Here is a 21,041-nt window from a genome sequence, read left to right on the forward strand (position 1 = left end):
CTCAGGCAGGCGCCGTCGTGCTGTTTTTATAGGCGGGCCTGGCCCCGCCCCGCCGCGCGAGCATGACGTCACCGCCAGCGCCCCTCCCCCTCGGCTCCCCGTGTCGGCGGCGGCGGGAGACGGAGAGAGGGAGGGGGAGCTGCTTAATATTCATGAGGCGCGCGCGGGCGGGCGCGCGGGCGGCTCAGTCGGTGCCGCTAATGGCGGCCGCCGGGGCGCGGGGCTGAGCCGGGCGCGCGGGCACCGCCGGAATGCGCCCCGCCTGAGCCCTCCCGGCGCCGCGGCTCCGCTCAAACACCCCCCTGCTTCTTCATCTTCTTCCTCCTCCTCCCGGCAGGGCGGCGGCACCCCCGGGCCATGGATCCCGCGCAGCAGCAGCAGCAGCAGCGAGCGAGAGGAGCGGCGGAGCGCGGCTCCCCGGGCGGGAGCGGCGGGCGGAGGCGGGGGGGGCCCGGCGGCTCCGCTCCCGCCGCGGCTCCCAGCGCCGCCGGTTCGCCGCCGCCACCGCCGCGCCGCGGGAGGCTGAAGAGGAGCCCGTCGGGCGGCGGCGGGTCGCTGGGCACCCGCAGCCTGGATCGGAAGGCGCTGCTGACGAAGCCGCCGCGGCAGCCGCAGCCGCTGCCGCCGCCGGAGCGGGACTGGGTGCGGCGGGACCTGCGGCGGGGCTGCGTGCACGTCTACGAGCGCCCCGCGGGCCGCGCCCCTCGGCCCGTGCTCTGCACGCTGGACACGGCGGCGGCGGAGCTGGCCGCCCGCCTGCGGCAGCTCGGGCACCGCGCCGGCCCCGGCGTCGTGCGGGTGCCGGGCAAGGCGCCGCCGCCGCTCCCCGGCCCGGAGGAGCCGCCGAGGAGGCGGCGGGACGGCGGCGGGGCGGCGGCGAGCCCCCCGGGTCCGCCCGCCGAGCTGTACCTGGCGGGGCCGCCGCTGTCCTGCCCGTCGCTGCTGGGCGAGCCGGGGCCGGGCGGCTCCGACACCGAGAGCGGCGGCCCCGGCGCCGACGGCGGCTCCTCCGACCGCCTGGACCCCTACGGCGGCTCCGGCTCGTCCTCCTCCTCCGAGGAGCCGGAGGCGGAGCCGGTGCCCCCGGTGGACGCGGGGCGGGAGGCGACGGGGCCGCCCGCGCTGTACGTGCAGCTGCACGGCGAGACCAGCCGGCGGCTGCAGCCGCACGAGAAGCCGCTGCAGATCCAGAACGACTACCTCTCCCAGCTGGGATTCCGGGACCTGTGGCGGGTGCAGGAGGAGGGCATGGACTCGGAGACCGGCTGCCTCATACGCTTCTACGCCGGTGAGCGGGACCCTCCCCGAAGCCGCGGGGAGCTGTCCCGGGAACGGGAGGGGAAGGGGCGTGGTAGGAGGTGTCCCCCCTCACGGGGAAGGGAAGAGTTGGAAAGGTTTGGGAAGGAAGGAGGTATCCCCCCCTGCACGGGGAAGGGGTGAAAAGGGAAGAGTTGGAAAGGGGTGGGATGGGGAGGGAAGGAGGTATCCCCCCCACCCCCTGCACGGGGAAGGGAAGGAATGAGAAAGGAAGAGTTGGAAAGGGATGGGAAGGGAAGGAATGGAGGTATCCCCCTCCCGCACGGGGAAGGGAAGAGTGAGGGATGGAAAGGAAAGGGAAGGAGGCGTTTCCCTACACGGGGAAAGGATGAGGAGGGTAAGGAGTTTTCGCCCCCAGCTCCCCTTTATGGGGAAAAGAAGGAAAGGAGGTGTGAACACCCCCTACCCCGTACGGGGATAGGGTGAGAAGAGAAGGAGTTGTGTGAGCGTTCCCGTCCCCCCCGCACAGGGAAGGGAAGGGATGAGAAGGGAAGGAGGTGAGGTGTTCCCCCGCACAGGGAAGAGAAGGGAAGGGAAGGGAGGGTGTCCCCGCACGGGGAGGTCCCGACGGCGGGCAGGGCAGCCCCGAGCCGGGGGAGGCCGGGGTGCGAGCGGCCCCGAGGAGCCCCGGGCAGCCCCGAAGCTGCTGCTGCCAGGGCAGCCTCCCCTCCCTCCCATCGCCGGGGGTGGAGGTCGCTGTTCTTGTCGCTTTCCGTTTCCAGCGGCTACGCTGGGCGCCCGGGGTTCGATCAGCCCAAATCTGCCGCTTTCCCTAGTGACGAGAAACGCGTCCGTGCCATCGGCTCGGGGTGGGAGGCCGAAGGTTGTTCCAGGTGTTTGAGGGAGCTGCGTGCTCCCTCCTGGCTGGGGCTGCTGGAGAACGGGGCCCCGTGTCCCAAAGGGAAGAGCTCCACGCAGTCCTTCTGCTCCTGAAACAGGTTGTGGCTGTACAGGGCTTGCAGGTTCCCAAGCTGAGAACGGTGCCTTCCCGCAAACAAAATCCCTGTATTAGCTTTCCATGTTGTCAGCAGTTCCAATCGTTTTTTACCCCCCCTGTTTCTTAGAGTAGCGGGGCTTCGCTGATAGATGGTAAGGAAGGAAAATACTCAAATACAGGGCATAAGCAGGGTAGGCAAAACCTTTGGAGCGATGCAGGACAGTACTGGAAAACAGGGTGGTCAAAACCTTTGTAATGAATAGGCGGAAGGTTTTTAATGTCATTTTGCTGTCACAGCTTATAGTGCAGAATTTGGGGAGCACTGAGTGGAAAAGTTAGCTCCCACGTTGTAATTACACAACCTTCTGCAGTTTTGGGGAAATATAGAAACACCTTTTCTGTCAATTGAATGGATTTGTATAAAATATTCATTGTAATCTTGGAATTCCCTGGGTTTTAACCATCCTGTCTGTCTCTCCAAGGAGGAGAAATTGTTTAATGTCAAGTAAGCGTTCAAATACCCAGTAAGATTTCCTGTGAAATCGGTAAGTGTGGTATCTGAAGATAAGGTCGTGCTAGCAAAGTAGCAAATGCCATCCATCCTTTTGCTGGGTTGGCTGAGCAGAGTGGTCCTTCACTGAACTGTGAGAATTCAGTGCTTTAACTCTGCAAAACATAGGGATTCTTCTCCCGAGTGAATTCCACTGAATGTCAAATAGAGGCAGTAATGGCAGGGTGGGAAGGAGAGCCGTACACTAGATAAGTGCCCTGCTTTGTTCAGAAGAGAATGTGGGAGTGGTGGCTAGTGGTCTGTTCAGCTTTTCTTCAGATTTCTTGGTCAGTTGTTTAATGACCCCGGGATAAGGAGCGCAGAAGTAGTATTCATTCCAGGGATTGACAGAACTAGGTTAGATATGTTTGGGTCAGAAAGGAGCTACGGTATTTTTTTCGGGTGATTATGGCAGTCTAAGCATTCCTCTGCTGCGCTGTTGAGGGTGGAAGTCAGCAGGTGATGCTGGAAGGGATGTTGCTTCCTTTATTTCCAGTCCCACCATTAAATGGAGATGCATGGACTCATTTTAGAATGGGCTGGTCGTGTGCCTCCTTTCCTGGTCGGATGTGTTCAAAAGAAAACACAATCAGAAGATGTAGCCAAGTTTTACGCTCAGTTAATGCTGTTTGCATGTAGTTCTTTATGCATTAAATGATTAATTCTGTACATTAGATGCACATGTTTTGACTCTTCTATTTTAGTGTCTTGACTGCTAGCACAGTTCATACGTTCTGGACTTCCTTGTGCAAAACTACTGAATAGAAATGTATTTGATAGGATATGTAGGATTAAATGAATGCAAATTTCTTAAGCAAGTTCATTTGCTAAGAAGTATGCCTCTGTACTTCAAAAGTGCAGTGTTTTTTTGAAATCCTTATCTCTTTGAGGGGATCTGTGATCAACATCTAAAACACCTGTGATCAGGTGCTTGTAGCAGAATGTACCAGACCAGCTGAAATCTGCTAGGAAAATATTACTAACATATCATCATGCTAATTGAATGTAACTGTCTTGGCAAGTTATCTCTGCTTCCTTATTTTTTATCCCTCCCCCAAGATAAAGGGAGGGAAGGGGAGAGAGGCTTAAAAAGAATACATATCAAATTAAACTGGAAAGGGGAGTGAGTTTTTCCCCCAAAGTTACTACATTCTGTTTAGAAAAAGTACCTTTTTTCCTAAATGATCCTCCAAGATCATACCCTAAGGAATGCTTTAAAACAGTGATTTCCTGTTTGCCTGGGACTTCTTTGGTTTAAGCAGCCTGGCTTGTCCCAGTGGGAAGAGAACCACTGGCATCTCTATCCCTGTAATTTCCTGCCAGCTATCTCAGTAGGATTTGGTGATCCCAGTGTTGTATTGATGTAAAATGGCATAAACCTAGGTTGGATTTATTGCTTTGCTTCTAAAAAGAATTTTTTCACCTAATACCTTTGGAGTAGGGAGAGAAGAAGAGAGCATGGCTGTGATTTCTGGTGAAAGACAGTTTTAAGACTGGAAGATTACTATACTGACACTTAACATGACAAATTCCAAATACAATGAGATGATACAGCCAGTGATTTTAGTGCTTACTGTAAGCTGTTAATGTTTCTACTTGTAGAATCTGGAAAGCACCTATTCTTAAAAAAAAAAAAAGTGAAGAAATTGCAGAGGATGATTTTTCACTATGACAAAAAAAGCTTTCTTAAGTGATGTCCACAAACATTCTGAAAATGAAATATGTATTCTTTAAATGCAGAATTCCAAATTTAAAAGCCTCCAAAACTGAACCACCCCCCCAAGAAAGTGAAAGTGCTTCCTGTACATAGCTTTGGTTTGTTTCCAAATGTGGTTAGTGCATCTTTGTTTCAGTATTTCCTCTCTTACTTAGAGCATGAGTGTGGTTGCTTTCTCTGATCTCTTGACTCTGAGCATTAAACAGGTAACATTGTTGCTAAAGCAAAATCCATTACAGTTTTAAGGATCCAGTTCTACTCCCCATAGCATCGATTTGAGCAGAATTGGGCATTAATGACTGGTTATGCATGTCAACTTTTCTCTGTCTTGAAATCTATCTTAACAAAAGATACTCTCCTCAAGTTTGAAGTACTTAATTTCTGTTTAAAAGGATACAGTTAAATAGCTTTCGGCTGAGGTATTACATGACCGAGTTATGGAGCTGTATAAGAATCCATAATGCAATTGCAATCAAGATATTGTCGCTGGGGGACTGATTAGGTCAGACTTGCTAGCCTGTTCCTAAAACCATAAGAATGGCTGTGATCCAGCAGGCTTCTCACAAATAAGTTGTACTATTCCTTATTGCTCTGTAAAAATATTTTTTGTAAAACATAACGTGTCCCAGTGGCCTTGATTTCTCTATAATTTGCATGTAGAAGGAAAAATAGATGAATTCACCAATCTCGTCATTTGAAAACTGCAAAACTGCATGTTTGTTTTGAGAGCTTAGGAATTGCATGCGGTGCTGTATTCTGGAGCATCTGCATGACAAAGAGCATGAGTAATATGATCTTGGTCTTGAAGACTGATTCAGTACAATGGATGTTCAAGGCTTTTTTGTTTTACTGATGAAAGGTGATGTTATTTGTGATTCTGGCACTTGGCCACCGTTAAATTCTCTACTCTTTGTGACACAGGGCTTCTGCACCTGCTCGTGTCATCAAATATATTTCTTTTTAAGTAGGTGATTGCCTATGGTCAGGATACTAAGAAATGCCAGGTGTAATTAGGAGTGTTAATTTTGCAATTGGCTGTCAAATTTTATTTGGAAGAGACTCTTTTTTACTCATACGATCTTTTAGAAAGCTGTAGGGAGAAACAAACTCGTCTTAGTCTTAAAGTTCCTTACAAGAAATGTTGGTTTGGCCAGTATGAAGGTAGGGGCAGGAAGATCTGGTGTCAGGATCAGTGGTAGTGATCTAAGCAATATGGGTAAAAAAAGCACACTTGGGAGTTGGGGTCACAGTAAGACTTCCAGCTATATGGATGGAAACATGGTTTTTAGATGCTTACTCTTAGATGAAAGCATGACAGGCTTGGCAGTGCTGAGCTTTGTGGAATGTGACAGATATTGAATCACTAGCTGCTTGTTGCACTACTTGGTGAATAACTCAGTTCAGCTATTTAATACATTGGGAAGCTCAATTTAAGATGACTAAGTGCCATTTAAGGGGGGTAGAAATGTGCTGAAAACAAACCTGTTTCTTAACTGAGGGTAGGAGAACAGCTGTGCTGTAAAGAGCTTCTGCCTTTGGATACTGTCTTGGTTCTGAAATCCAGTATCCTAACATGAAATGAATTAATTCACCGTAATGTGAACAGATGATTTTTAGCTGATGTAATTGGAAAGTGGAGATCTCTAAGCTTGTCTGAAATCAAAAGGAAAAACCACCTCTGCCTAGGGCTGCCGTGATATTGATATTTTTTTTTTCTTCCTAATGTAACTTGTATATATGTTTTTTTCCCCCTCATAATCATTTTATATGTTGGCATCTCCTGCAAAGTGCAGTAATACCTAAACTTGCTGCTTTGGGAAACTATCTCATTTTGATGACAGATTGTGTTTAAATCCAAGCTTGGTCCTTGGTGGGACCAAAGTAGTAAAATTTCTGATGGCTGCAGTGCTGTTTGCTTGCTCCACCTGTCTGTGTGGATAGCTGTGTGCTTATCTCCTTGCTGTTGCAATGGGGTCTTTCTAAGGTAGGTGACTTTGGGAGGCGAGGCTCAGGGGCTCTGAGGGCACAGCAGCCTCTCCTCTCCTCTTGCGCAGGAGGAGCCATGGAGATAATGCTGGAATGCTGGTGAAACTGCAGCTGAGCTTTGGTATGTGACAGCTGTTAAGTACAATGGTTTTTGCAACTTTCAAATTATATTGTACTCCTGGCTAGCATCCATAATTCAAGTACGTGTGAAGTACCAATACAAGAGATTTCAGTGTGATGTACATAAGAGTTACTATATATACTAGGTATGCAGTACCTAGATTGGTACATCCAAGAGCTGAATTTCCTCACCGCTGCAGCGTAGAATGCAGCATTCCCCCCCCTCCCCACCCTGACCTTGTTATGTATTTTGATACTATCCTGCTTTCCATATCTCACCAGCTAATTCCTTACATGTTTTTATATTTTTTTAAACTGCATAAACATCCCCTTGATGATGGAACTGCTGATACACCTAAAAGCCCTTGTGCAATTAAAATATCCATCTGTTCTGTTAGGATGCTGACAGACTGCTCTGCATCTAAAGCACTACATGCTTCTTTGGGAGATACTACTTAATAGTACAAAAAAAGAAGCATTCATTCGAAACAGCATGAGCAAGTTGCACGGACCTCTTGAGTACTGAAGAGTATTTCGTGGTCTGATAAAATGATATAAAGAGAGATTTCTTAGTTAGCCAGTTGATCCTCTGGAAAAAAAAAGTGTAAAACAGTATGTCTGAGAGTCAGTTTGAACAATATATGCATACAGGATTAATAGAATAGACACTTAGAGAGAGAAATCCTAAAGAGTGCTACTTATTACACTCAGCACTTTAATTTGGAAGGAACCTGTACCTCGCATGGTGGCAGCTGTATTTCCCTCTGCATTTAAGGGATGGTCATTTTGAATTAACTGTTTAAGCTTTCAGTATCTTGATTTAGGGGAAGATAAAAAGAAACCAAAGGCTGACTTTGTTTGCCTTGAACAGTAGAAGCAAAGATGGTTTGACTTAGTCTTCGGTGTTGCAATATTTCACTGCTCGTGGAATGGGGCACAGTGGCATTTTAGGTCAGATAATTCTGCACGTGTACTTGTTTTCAGCTTCCCTTGACTCAATTTTATTGCTCTATTTTAGAACTTTTGCTCAAATGAGGATTAGCACTCTGGGAAGCTGTAGGTCTGAAATAGCCCTGTAATAACGTGATTCTTTGACCCAGAGAACTGAATGTTGTGTTTACCTTTGAGGGTTTTTTTTAGCAAGCCCTCTTTTTTTTTTTTAGTGTGGATGCAGATGGAATAGACTTTGATGCTTGGAGTCAGTTGCAGTTTGTATGGGGAAATTAACTCAAGTAAAAGGGACTGGGTGGAATGTACTAAAGTCTGTCTTGTTTTGTAAGCCACACTATCTTGGCTGTATGATTCCAGCTGGTATTTTCTTTAAAAAAGATACTTAAGAGAAATGCAACCAACCTCAGTAAACAGCTAACATGTTTTAAACTCCCTGAAAAATGGATGCGACTTAACTTTTTCTCGATTTGTCTCTTAAGACAGGAATTCTGACACACTAAGCTTTCCAGAAGACATTTAAGAAACTTCACAGGAAGGCAGTGTCCTGATTTTAAAAATAATCAATAACCTCTTGATTATGCTAGTAATCTGTGAGGTTGGAAACCTAAATTAATACTCCAACTGCATGGTAATGACAGAGCTGTGTATAACTTGAGGTAGTTAAGCTCGACAAATTTTATGTCAGAAAGTTTCTGTGAAAATTCTAGATTTTCAGCTTCCTGCTTCACTCAAAAGTGCCGTGTTTTATTCTTTGTCTAACTTCTGCCCTTTAAATAGCTTTTGTTTGGGCAGTTGAGTTAGCTGCAGCATCACCTTCTTTGAGAGAATAATTTTTGTTTTTAACTGTAAAATAGCTTGTATTTGCTGGAGAAATGGTTTTGGGTTCCCCCCCAATTAGGCTGTAATTTGTCAAGTATGTTATCTTAACATACATACCATTTTCCAAAAATAACTAGTTTCAAATTCTAATTGAGCATTTTTCCACTGACTGCTGTTAAGTACTGAAGCCGTCTTAGATACTGGAGAATTTCAAACTTAAGGCTTTTTATTTATGGTATATTTTAATTGATTCTTAATTTACTTTTTATCATGTGTGCTATATGATAAAATATTGCATGCAAAGAATAGGCATCACTTGCCTGCTGGAATGCAGCAGCTGCCCTAACAGCGTGGAGGGGTGTATGTGGGTTGTAAATGAAAATATTCTGTCCCACTGAAATTCTGTTCAGGATATCAGGTAGGCACAATTAATATATTGTAAAGCCAGTTTTCAGAGGTGTCCATGCTGGAACATCCACTTTGGTGCTTGCTAGTTTAAAAAAAAAAAAGCATTTTCAGTAACTGCCTTTTAGAGACCTGTCTGTAAGGTACCGTGGTTGTGGTCGTCCCCTCCATACCTCTGCCACTGTTACTTGAAATCATTGAGTTACCCAAGTTCATAGTCCAAATACTTTGTGCCAGTTGTCAAAATCAGGATTCATCTTCCTTACTTCTTTAGTAAAGTGACTGGTCCTGATCCTTTGGGTCTAATGGCTGTAACTTTCTCCTCCTGTGGTTGTAGTTAAAATATGCGGAAGAATGGGAATGTTGCAGAACCGCTGAGGGGGCTTTGTGTCCTTCTCCCATTATTTAGGGGGCAGAATTTGTTCTTTGAAGAACATTTCATTTAAAAATTACAACTGTTAAATCAGAAGAAAGAACCTCCTGGGGTGAAAAGTCTTTTAATTTCACAAGATAGCATACTATTTTTTTAATCATTCTGTTGATAGGGAAGTATTATTTCTTCCAGCTGGCTTTGACTTGTTTGGAGGGATGCTGAAAATACTCATTGCCCGGCTAACTCTGCGTTCCTCAGTTTGACAGCTAAGAATAACTATTTACATATTGATGTAAAATACTGAGTTTCAGGGGATTTATCTCTCCATTTCTGTCCAGCTTAGTTCTCGGTCTGGAAGGCAAATGAGATTGTATAAGCGGAGAAGATTTTTGAAGTTTAACTTGACGTTTTTTGTGGGACAGAGATAAATTTAGCCCTTTGCAGGGTATTAATTGTATGTGGTCTTGTCCAGTGGCAATGGGAATCTTCAAACTAACTTCACTAGGGTCTGAATTGTGTTCATAATTTTCAAAACCCCATAATAGCTGCATGAACTGATTCCTCTCAAATGGGAGCACTCCAAGTGCCATGCCAACTTATTTAAATAAAGACAAAACAATGGGCCTTGGTCCAAGGAGTAACAAGGAGCTGGAATGCCTTTGAAGTCCAGGACCCCAGGCTGTAGGTGTAATTTACATAAACCTCATTATGTAATCTGAATGCAGTTTCTCTTCCTGTTTGTTTGATTTATGAATCTTTGTGTCCAAAGAGAAAGAGATAGTAAGACCTGTAATTAAGATAAGTAGCAGGTCACTCCTTTTCTGAATGCATGCTCTGTTGAGAAGAGAATTTTAGATGCAGCATTAAGGGTAGAACAAAACCTGTGATTCAGGCATCTTCAGCTGATGAGAATAATACCAACTCCTTTCCTTTGAAAAAGCTACATGCTTCTTTAAACAATAACTGTGCCTAGTTCAGCCTATTATTTGCTTTAAAATAAAAGGTACAGAAAAGCTTACAGTTCTTGCAAACAATAATTTTGCTTTTATATAAGCCATACATGGTCTTTATCAAAGCAGCTCTCATCAAGCTACCTTGAAAAATAGTAAGTTTCTAAGTGGCCAGTGAGTTCTCCGATTGGAGTTGTGCACAATGGCATTTTGTTTCTCTCAGTCAAACTCCTGCTTTTTTCTTCTTTCTGGTCCTCCCTAGCCTTTTCTTTAAATCAGGTAATAAATGGTAGCATTGGGTTTGTGACAGGGTCCTGCAAGCAGCAAAGCTGGCTACTTGTACGATCTGCTTGCTTAAAAGATGGTTGATCAGCTCTACTAGTAACTTCATATCACAAGTTATTTTATGGTTTGACTCAAATTGTAAGTGATGGAGGAAGGTATTTTTCCTTCTACTGTGTGTTACATAGTGGGACAGATGGACCTCTAGGGGAAAACAGTCTCTGTTAGCAGTCATTTTATTTGTGAAACTTAATTATATCTGAGACAGCCTAATATTGTATGTCACTATTGGCTTTCTGCATCTGCGTATATTTGCTTCCATGCTTTAAAGCTTGCCTGTTGGAATAAAAAGGTTAATGACAGAACCTGTTTTGAATGAAGTGATGGAGCCCCTGGAAAAAGGCTACCAATGTACTGAAGGTAACAGGCTAGGAACTCTTGGTTTCTCCTAGTATACCGGTATTATGTGGCTGCAAAACATGAAGGCAAGATAGTTTGCAGACCGCAAACGGCATGTTTCTCAAAGTGGAGTTTATCACATATGTGTGGGAGATGCAATTTAACATTTCAGAAATACCAACAAGAGCTTGTTGAAAGCTGTAATTATACAAAAGGATGCTTTTCTCCATTTCAGTCCTAGACTTGAGGATTTTTAGTGTACTGTCTTGGTGAAAGCACGGAACAGATAGTGTCCTTGTGTACATTAAAATTTCAGTGGTTAGAAGTAGACCTGAGTTTATATCCTTTCAGAGCAAGTAGTTAACTTTTCTTGTCTTGGGTGTCCTAGCTAATAACAAAAGGACTGGCTGAAAATGGGAATCTGAACTCTTCAAAGCGTCCAAGTTCTGTGAAGTGGCTGTGGACATGCCTTATCTTTTTTTCTGGTGGCATAAAGATAATGTCCCTTGTCTGTATCAACCAAAATAGAATCTGTAGTCTGTATATTCTCTTTAAGTAAGCTGAAGATTAATGTGATACGTTTCAGACTATTAAACACAGAAAGTGTTTCCATTTCATAACTTCAGAACAGTGGTATCATCTGTATAAGTATATTAATTCCCTTTAAGATTAAACTATAGCACTGAGGACTGCTTGGTTTGTCTCTCTTTAATCTTCTTAATAAAATGACAACTTTAATTCCTGCTAATACGAGAAGAGTACATTAAATTACATTATTTTATTTTGCTCTACAGATTCCATCTTGAAAGTGTCTCTTGTAAGAAGAATGTTTTGGAATGTTTCTTTTCTGAATTCATGTGATAAAAGATCCTGGTTTATTTTGCAACTTCCAGCTTTTTCTCTTCATAATTGAAACACAGAACAAAAATATGTTGATTAATATCGCTGGTTAATGTAGTACAAAGATTAAGAGGCTTTGTAGCCTGCAGTGGACTAAGTCATATTCCCTCTGTCAGTGTCAGAGTAAGTGTTGCCCTGGAGAAAATGGTCTACTGGAGCCTGGGGTATATGTTCTATTTAATTTGCAGCACCAGGTGGGGTGTGATCCTTTGTATAGTGCTCTAGGGGAGTGTGAGCAGTTTCAGCACCTCTTGCTGCTTCAGTTTTGCATTAATAGGAGGTCTATTTTGAGTTCCTGGCAAATGGTGTATTTTGAGCTCCTGGAAAATAACTGGTATTACTTATGCTGTGGAAATGGGAGAATGCAGTTTTATCACCTTAGTTGTGAACAGCACTGTCTGAGACTGTCAGCAAATCACAAAGCATAGGTCAACTGTAGGTCCTTTTAGCCTAGAGCACACAGCTTTTTCCCTCCTTTTTTTTTTTCTCTCCTACTTCCCCCCCCTTTTTTTTTTCTGTCCTCAGGAAGTTTTTGGGCATACTTGTCTGCATTTGCCAACTCGTCCATTTTGTACATTTTTACTTCCCCTTTTGAACATTTTAGAGGTTTTCTCCACAATGCCCATTTATCAGTACAGCTCTTTGTGTTCTTCCTCCACTGCCCTATATCTGCAAGGCTGTGTATAAAATAGCACTATCACATTATTTGTGGACAAAAACATTCATTCTAGCATGGCTAACACAGGGCTGGAAAAAAAAAGGAAAACTCTCCAGAAAACACAGCACACAGATACAACAAATTGCTGTGCCTATGTATGTCAACAATGTAGAATCAGGCAATGATGTAGTCAAGAGAGATAAAAATAACAGAACCTTAAAAGTGTATTGTACCTTTAAGTTACAGAAACATTTTTGTTTGTTTAAATAAAAAAATCCTGTCATGTGTATGTTCTTTACCTAGCAGCACATCTCACAAATGTAGGTTTTTAAGAGGCAAAGGTTGTGGCCTGCATAATGTTCTCAAAGTGCTTGTCTATAATAAGAGTTTGTAAACTGGTTATGAAAGAAAGAAAAAAAGACTAATCTTGAATTCTAAAGAATTATGGCTGACAGTAGAGGAGTTCATGCTGTTCCAGCCTTTAACATAAAATTGGTTGTACTGAATGTTTGACATTAGACTGACTTCTAAACAGTGGTATTACATGCAGCACATCCGTAGGCTTACGCTTTTTAGGAATGTGTACAGCAAACATGAAGGAGATTCAGCATTTGGCACTGTTCTCTTGCTTGCTGTTACCAGCTATGCTAGGCATGATCCACTGAGCAGGTTCAAAACCAAAAAAGACAGTAATTATTGTCCTTTCTGAATTGTGAGGGAACATGGTATAGGGCAAGTTTAGTTTCCTTTTGTAGCGCTAAAAAAGGAGGGATTCCTGCTAAGCGGGTTCTGGAAACTTCGTGTGCAGACCTTTGTCCAGGAGAGGAGTGCATATGTGCACTCATCCCTGGGAAATGCAGAAACACCTGTAATTTGGGTAGGGGTGCATTGTCATTGTGCCTGTATGTTGTCTTCATCCTGTGAGTTTCTTAACCATATTGCACTTAAATTGGTGAATTGCCTTTCCAGTGGTAGTATTGTTACTTCAAATTTATTCAGATGCCATGCATATTGGCAAGCTTTAATCAGAGATGTTATTTGTCAGTCTCTTTGGTATCTACTTTGGCTATGGTGTCTTGGCACTCTGGGGTTTTGGTGACACTGGCTTTTTTCACGTTCAGGTTTCACTTTTGCTCAGCTCTTCGTTGCTCAAATTCACTAATTTTTCTGAACATGTAGGACAAGTACTAAGCTGAAAATCCTTTGAGCCTTTTTCCAAAGAGATGCTTATACTGCTTAGCAGCAAAATGTGTAGTTGTTCCAAGATGGTCAGAGAATAATATCTAACCTTCATGCTTAATATAGATGTTCTCCATACCAGAACAAGTGCTGTGGCATTAAGTTAATACCCACTAATCTTTTTTTGTAGAAGAAATGTCTGAATATAGCAGTCTTCATCCATAATATTAGGGAAATAGCTCGATATCCTTATTTCCCTGATGAAAGATTAACAAACCTTGTTTTATCATTTAAACATAAACATCCCAGTTTCTTTCTGAATTCTCATGAGCATTTGTTTCTCTGTTGGAGTTGCTGTTGTCCTTTTGGCAATTGATGCTTAGGGGGATATACCCCCATGGGACTGTCTGCAAGCAGGCATGCCTGACTGCTTTGCTTTGACTGTGAATATTTGTTTGCTTCCCTTCTCGTTAGTGAGAACCATGGCGATGGCTGGTTATGAGTTTCATTGAGCCATGTCAGCATAGCCACTCGCCTTAGCATTTCACTGTAATTTGAATTGATGGAGGTCTGTCACCTTTCTGGCAAGGTATGCGGCTGAGGTGATGGTACTGGCGGAGATGTCATGTGTTGACAGGCCGAGTTCCCCTGTAGTAAGCAGGGCTGAGTGAACTGCAAAAATGAGTATGCTGCGCTGTGTGTTACTGTAATCTTTTGTAGTAGGTGTTATTCTCACCCTGTCCATTTTCTTGCATGAATGTGAGATATGTTGAGAGATATGATTAACAGCAGAATTCTCAATAAGGGGAAGCTGCTTTGATTTTGTTTCCTGATGACCTGTAAGGCAAATTAGGGTACTGATGGATGAAAAGCTGGACGTGAACCAACAATGTGCACTCACAGCTGAGAGCCAATGATATCCTGGACTGCATCGAAAGAAGTGGGACCAGCAGGTTGGGGGTGGTGATTCTGCCCCTCTGCTCTGTTCTCATGAGACCTCACCTGGAGTACTGCGTCCATCTCTGGGTCCTTGGTACAGGAAGAACATGGATCTCTTAGACCAAGTTCAGGGGAGGGCTGTGAAGATGATCTAAGGGCTGGAGCACCTCCCATATGAGGACAGGCTGAGAGAGCTGCGGTGGTTCAGCCTAGAGAAGAGAAGGCTCTGGGGAAACCCTATCACAGCCTTGCAGTACTTAAAGAGGGATTACAGGAAAGCTGGAGAGAGACTTTTTAGCAAGGCCTGTTGTGACAGGACAAAGAGTAATGGTTTTACGTGAAGGGAAGGGTATAAGGAAAAAATTTTTTACAAGGGTGGTGAAACACTGGCACAGATTGCCAAGAGAGGTAGCGGAGGCCCCATCTCTGGGAACATTCAAGGTCAGGTTGGATGGGGCTCGAAGCAGCCCGATCTAGTGGAAGGTGTCCCTGCTCCTGCAGGGGGTTGGACTAGGTGACCTATAAAGGTCCTTTCTAACCCAAAGCATTCTGTGTTTCTATGAAATTGCTGAGTGCATTTGCTCCTTGCTAGTTATAAAGGTAGGATAGCGCGATTGGAAGGAAGTAGAGGTTTTGTCATCTTGCTATTTGCTAGCTGTAGTTACTGTTATTAATCTGTGTGCTTTAATTTTTATTGAAGGTAGTTGAAGTGAAACAAGGATTTGAATGCTGACATGTGCATGCTCAGGGGTTGAAGGTACAGCGGTAAATACTGTTGTAGATTGCTTGCAAGCGTCACGAGTTTCCCAATGAATGCAGAGCAAAGGCCGAAACCCTGAGATGGTAAAGAAGCCCAGTTTGACTGTGGACTGGTTGGTGAAGGCTGTTGCCTGCCGCAGGTCGAGCAGTGCTGTGCCCCCATCGCCAGCCCCACTGGGTGCTGGCAGGAGGGGGTGGTGACATCAGCCCCAGGAGGGGGGCACAGTGGGGCAGTCACTGCGGCTGCTTGTTCTGCACAGGCACTTGGGAAAGGGCTTCTTTCCTATGCTGTCTAATAGATTCAGGCTTTTATTTTATAATATAATTAAATAACCAAGCCTTTGTGAGGCTCCTGAATTCCTTTAATTTAGCGGCAGCACAGAACTGAATTCAGAGCATTCATGGGCCTGTACTATCTCCCTGACTGCCTGCCAGGTCTATTCATGCTGTTCTGAGCGCAGGAAGTTCTCACATTCATTCAGGGATGGGGGAAGGAGGGGGGTGAGAGGCGTTGTGGGGTTGGCCTCTTTTTTTTTTTTTTTTTTTTAAAAACCTAGGGAAATGGTTATAAGGAAAATTCTTCAGTGGATCTCTGGGACCAATTTACCAACTGTTAATCTGTGAGTAAATAATGGGAACAGTTTATACACTTGGCAGCTCTCGAGAAAGAGCAAAGAATCATGAGAAGTTCACAATCCACAGCCCCAAGACAGCTGCATGCTTCGGTGTGTTAGGATTTGTCTGGACACGGACAGACCAGTACTGTGTTAGCAGTAACACACATATGCCTATGTGTGTTAGCACATCTAATCTTATATGTTCTGAAGTAGTGAGTTTGATGAGGAAAACTTTAAGCAGCCAACTACTGCTTACCAGTGTATACTTAACTTGCTCAAGTTAAATAGTTAAATAGAAAGCAATGACTAAATCAAAGGGAGTAGACAGGAAGTGCATAATGTTCGCACACTTAAGCATTCATTTCACTTCCCAGGAACCATCCCATGTCTGTGGTATCCACTCTTTATAACTAGATACCACAGTGATAGACATAATTGACCTGTGTGAAGTGCATAGGAGAAAAGAAAATGACTTCTCAGTGTGGGTTTTCCACTGGTACAACTGGTGCATTGTGGGAAGTAAGCGGCTAGCTAAGGTGAGTATGGCAGATATTCCTCAAGTTGCATTCTCGCCCAAACAAACAGAATTGGGGCAGTACAGACTCTCCTGCAGATTTGGTGTTCACTTGTAAACTTCTGTGTCTGGATCTTCTCTTGCAAAATGAAAAGAGAAGTGCTTGATGGAACAGTGGGTATACATCACTTGGTAACTGTGAAGTAACAGGAAAGTCTGTAGCTGAAAGCCTTTTTATGTAGACAGGATAAGCTATATCTAATATGTTCCATCTGGAAACTGAATTGGAGGCGGGGAACACAAAGTTCATTTCTCTAGCTCATAGGATGCACTGAAGTATGCATTTTTATGCTGGAATATGAAACTTGGAAGCTGATGTGCCCTTAAAAATAATGTTTTAAACTTACATTATCTTAAGGCTAAGTGATTACCTTTATTATAATACCTTTATTGGGATCCTGGTGTGCATAGGACTTAATGATTCCCTTGCTTTGAGATTTAATTTGCTATTGTGATGTTGTCCTACAACTTCCTATTCTCCTGAAAACTGAAATAGGTTTTTGGGTTACGTTCCTTTCCTTTATAATTCCTATAAGAAAAAGCATTGCTCTTATACTTTGACAGGGGAGTATTTGGGCTCTTTTTGCCCTTTATTTCTTTCCATTCTCTAGCTTGCAAGTTTTAGAGATCAATCTGAACTCCTCTTCATGAGATTGTCTTGTGAATGAAGTAGTTTTCTTAAGATGCCATGGTTTCTGGAATCATGACCTGGTGAGAACATTTACATATGGATTATGGCACATGTTGCCACACATGCAACTGTGAAAGTAATGCCAAATGTCTGGATTGTTCTAGCAATAACAAGAAAGCAAGGAGTGTAAAATTATTGCCATTGGATAACCTCTTCATACTGCTTTTTTTCCTTTATTTTAGAACTATGAGGTTTGATTTCTATTTTGCATTACAAGTGATGGTGCTGAATATCTATGGCAGCTTTTTCCTTTTAAAACAGCTTACCATTTTAGGATGTAAGAGTACTGTGACAGCTTTGCTTTCTACAGATTTATATTAAAAACCTACTGCTTTCTTATATGCATAAACTTATATATGTTTTTAATCTCTTCAGAGTTTAGAAGGTCATTGCTTAAAATTATTTTGGGAACCTAATTTCATAATAAGACTAAAGCGTATGGAAGAACACATTTGCTTCAAGGTTGGTTTTCTGATGTTTTTTAACAGCTTGTGAAAGTCTTTAGCAAAATGAAGATAAATAGCATCAGCTATTCCACACATTCTTGAGTAGTGGAGAAGGGGGTATGTCAGTTGAGGGAAGGTTTACAAGTTATAACTCCTGTTGCCAGGCAGCCCAAGAAATGAGTTGGCATCACTCGGAAATGAGAACAAATTATGGGTTGATGTTGGAGCAGAGAGGACAATGGAGAAATAGAGAAGATGAAAAGAAACTTGACTGTTTTTAAATTAGCTTGTTTCTGCTTTCAGAATACAAACTAATAAAGAGAAGGTAACTATCTTTGGAAGTCTGACTATATTCTGAGTAAGACGAGAGCCAGGCTCCACTGTAAGGGCAATTCCCTTCCCTTTTTTGTTATTATAGCATGTTATGGTGAGTTAATGAGGGCTGTTACAAAATGGGGTGTTTGAATATGTGTAATAATGCTATTGCCCCTCCTAGCTGTAAGATTTGTGAGCAGATCAATGCTTGCGTCACCCTTTCTCCTATAATGCCAAGTCTTTTTGTTTAGCTTCTGGCCCATATAAGTAATTTGACCATTTGCCACAAGGTGCTTCATCTAAGATACTGCCATCTCTAAGCACCAGTTTCTGTAGGATTGTGTTGTTCCCTCTGCCTTTCTAACCTGACATTACAGACCCCATCCCACTGGTAAACTAGTGAAGACTTAGTGTGTGGGTGAGCTTTACATATAAAAATGTTTTCTTTTATAATGAAAGCCACTTTATACATACCTCCTTTCCCCACTGCCAGTGGTGTAGAATTTGCTCTGTTGAAACATATGCCTGCGTAAGATTAAACTTGTCAGTGTGTGTGTGTTTAGAAGAATGTTGTAAGATAGTAATTAAAGCTGTAGCCATCATGTGAATGGAAAATATTTCTGCAAACATGTCTATATATCTAGATACTTAAGAGGATGAAATTAGGCTTTGGAATTTCCCTCTGGTCCTATTTTAATTTAGGAAACTCTTAAACACACTTCTATTACGGTGATAATGGTTATCTGCCATTGTTTTAATGTTGGTGTTGCACTGTCCTTTGGAAGAGCGTAATGGGCAAACCAGTAGCAGTTGGTGCAGATCAGGACAGTCAGATGGAGGTAATGTTGTTATGTTCTGTCATCTGGCAAGTTTCCATAATTTCTTCAGTCTCCTTGTGAGTTTAAAAACTGTTGTGGTGGTTGTGTAGCACCTTTCTTGAAAATGTTTTAATATTTTTACTTCAAACCTTGAAAGATGGAAAGTGCAGTATTACAAGCATATATTCGTTCACTGGTCTTCACTGTTTGCGTTTTAGAATGGCTGTAAAAGACACTGATTTAAATGGGACTCTTAACTTCTCCTAGGATTCCTGTTGTTCATACAGGATAAAACTTAACTGTATCTTCCTGAAACAACAATGTTGTGTTCTTCTTTTGGTCTACAAGGTATGACAAAAAAACCCCTGAGACTGTGCCTATAACTCTTTATTTAATAAATTAAGTCAGTCAACTCTGATCACCTTCAAAATGGTTCCCTTCTGAGCTGACACACAGCTGCATGTGTTGCTGCCAATGTTCAAAGCGATTCCACAGATCATTCTCTGGAAGGCTGTTGAGGATCTTTTTCGGTTTTGCTTTCACATCCTCTACTGACAAAAAATGGGTTCCTTTGAGCAAGGACTTCATCTTTGGGAAGAGGAAGACAGGTCTGGTGAACAGGGTGGGTGCTTAAGCGCAGTGATGATATTAGCTAAAAAATGCTTGACACACAAAGCACTGTGGGCTGAGGTGCACAGACGTTTTCAAACAGGGTAAGAAAATGTCTATATTTGAACATGTGTCCACTCATACTGAGTGAAAAGATTGAGCTGAGCCTTGTCTTACTGTGACAGGTTAGAACATGTTCTATAACTATCTCTTTGTCTCTTCCCTCCCACTCTTTGCTCCTGAGCTATAGGGTTAGTCTTGTGGGTTTTTATGTCTGACCTTGTACATGTTATGGAGGAGGAAAGCTGTGTAGGCAACTCTAGTGGATCTGATTTTATTTCTTCTAAAAAAAATTATTTTTGTCTCTTGCTTAAGTATTTTGAGATGAGAACTTTGGGCTAGGTGGTGAAATGTGTGGTCCCTGGTCCTTTCCCCACCATCTTTCTGAAAACTGTGAGCAACATTTGTTTAGCGTACACATTTCTTATATAATTCTGATCTTGAAGCAATGGGGCAGGAGGGGGGTTGGTTTTTTTTCCTCTCTTCCTTTTCATTTTGTTATTTAATCTCTAGTCCTAGACATTCCTCAAGATAAAAAAAGAGGTCATGCTATCTTCAGCAATTGAACAGTACAAAAAAAGGAGGTGACAAGGTACTGTTTTTCAGTGGCTGCATATGAAAGAAGAAACACGATGGCTTAACAGAAGAGCAGTGGCAGCCACAAGCAAGGTAGATTCCAGATGGCTTTGGTCAAGCATGAGTGCAATGCAAGAACAGTCTCTCTAAGCTATACACACTGTTCAGGTTTGATTCCTGCAAATCCTCTGTCCCAAGAGTGCTTGAGTGCAAAGTTCATTCTGTGCTGAAGCTTTTCACCTCATGTATCTATGACATGTCTTTCTGCATCTAGTACAAGGGTTCTTGCAAGTCACAGGAATGCTAACAGAAAACTTCATGTACATACTGTACATAAAAAAAGAGGAAAACCCACGGCAGAAGCATCTTAGTCCTTAGCTGACTTGCCCTTTGCAAGCAGTATTTGCATGGGGGGGTCCTTTCACCAAGTTCTGTGCAGTTGCTTGTTGCATTACTGCTCCTGCTGCCCCCAACCTCTCCCCAGGCTTCTCTAAGCTGGGGTTTCCTGCAGTGCTTGCAGAAACCTTTGGACTTGTGTCCTTCCCATCTGGAGTTCTGTCTTGGAAGTTGAGGCAGCAAACACTTTTGAGGTGGAGATTTTTGTTCTCTTTCCCACCCCTCCTCAACTCAATATGATAATGTCACAAGAAGAGCAGCAGCCTTTTAGTTCCTGCAGTGTGCAGGTGGGCAGTGCTGCAAGCAACAGCGTTCACCTGTCTTCTGAGGAAACCTTCCATCAAATGGGCCGGGCGCTATGCTGTGCAGCCGCATGGTTGCCTAAAGCCGTCAAGCATTCTTCCATTTTCACTGGCCTCTGTCCAGAGCTGCCTTCAGGTTGCGAGAATTGATGCAGATGTTTGATGTGGCCCTGATGCTGGAAATTATAGTAGTTTGCATGAACAAGTTGCTAGGCTAAATCATCTCAAACTTCAGTGACTGCACATCTCTTGTTTTAATAAAACCTCCTGTTAGCTTCTAATCCAGTGTGTGATGAGTTGCAGGGAATCATTGGAATGCTTTTATTATAGTTTGCTCAGGAATCAAGTTGTTGCTTGAAAGGCACAGCTTTTTCTTTCCCTTCACTTCTGCCTGGA

The 21,041-nt window shown here is 43.4% G+C and overlaps 1 protein-coding gene across 1 annotated transcript in view; it reads left to right on the forward strand.

Annotated features, from left to right (window-relative positions):
* Positions 1 to 357: 357 nt before the first annotated feature.
* PHLPP1 (PH domain and leucine rich repeat protein phosphatase 1) overlaps positions 358 to 21,041 on the forward strand; it is a 144,881-nt gene continuing 124,197 nt past the window's right edge. Inside the window, exon 1 of the mRNA XM_069853552.1 lies at positions 358 to 1,288. Within this exon, the coding sequence (XP_069709653.1) occupies positions 358 to 1,288 (931 nt within the window). The remainder of the gene's footprint in view (positions 1,289 to 21,041) is intronic.

The sequence above is a fragment of the Phaenicophaeus curvirostris genome, chromosome 3, assembly GCF_032191515.1.
Source record: "Phaenicophaeus curvirostris isolate KB17595 chromosome 3, BPBGC_Pcur_1.0, whole genome shotgun sequence".
NCBI classification, from domain to species: Eukaryota; Metazoa; Chordata; class Aves; order Cuculiformes; family Cuculidae; genus Phaenicophaeus; species Phaenicophaeus curvirostris.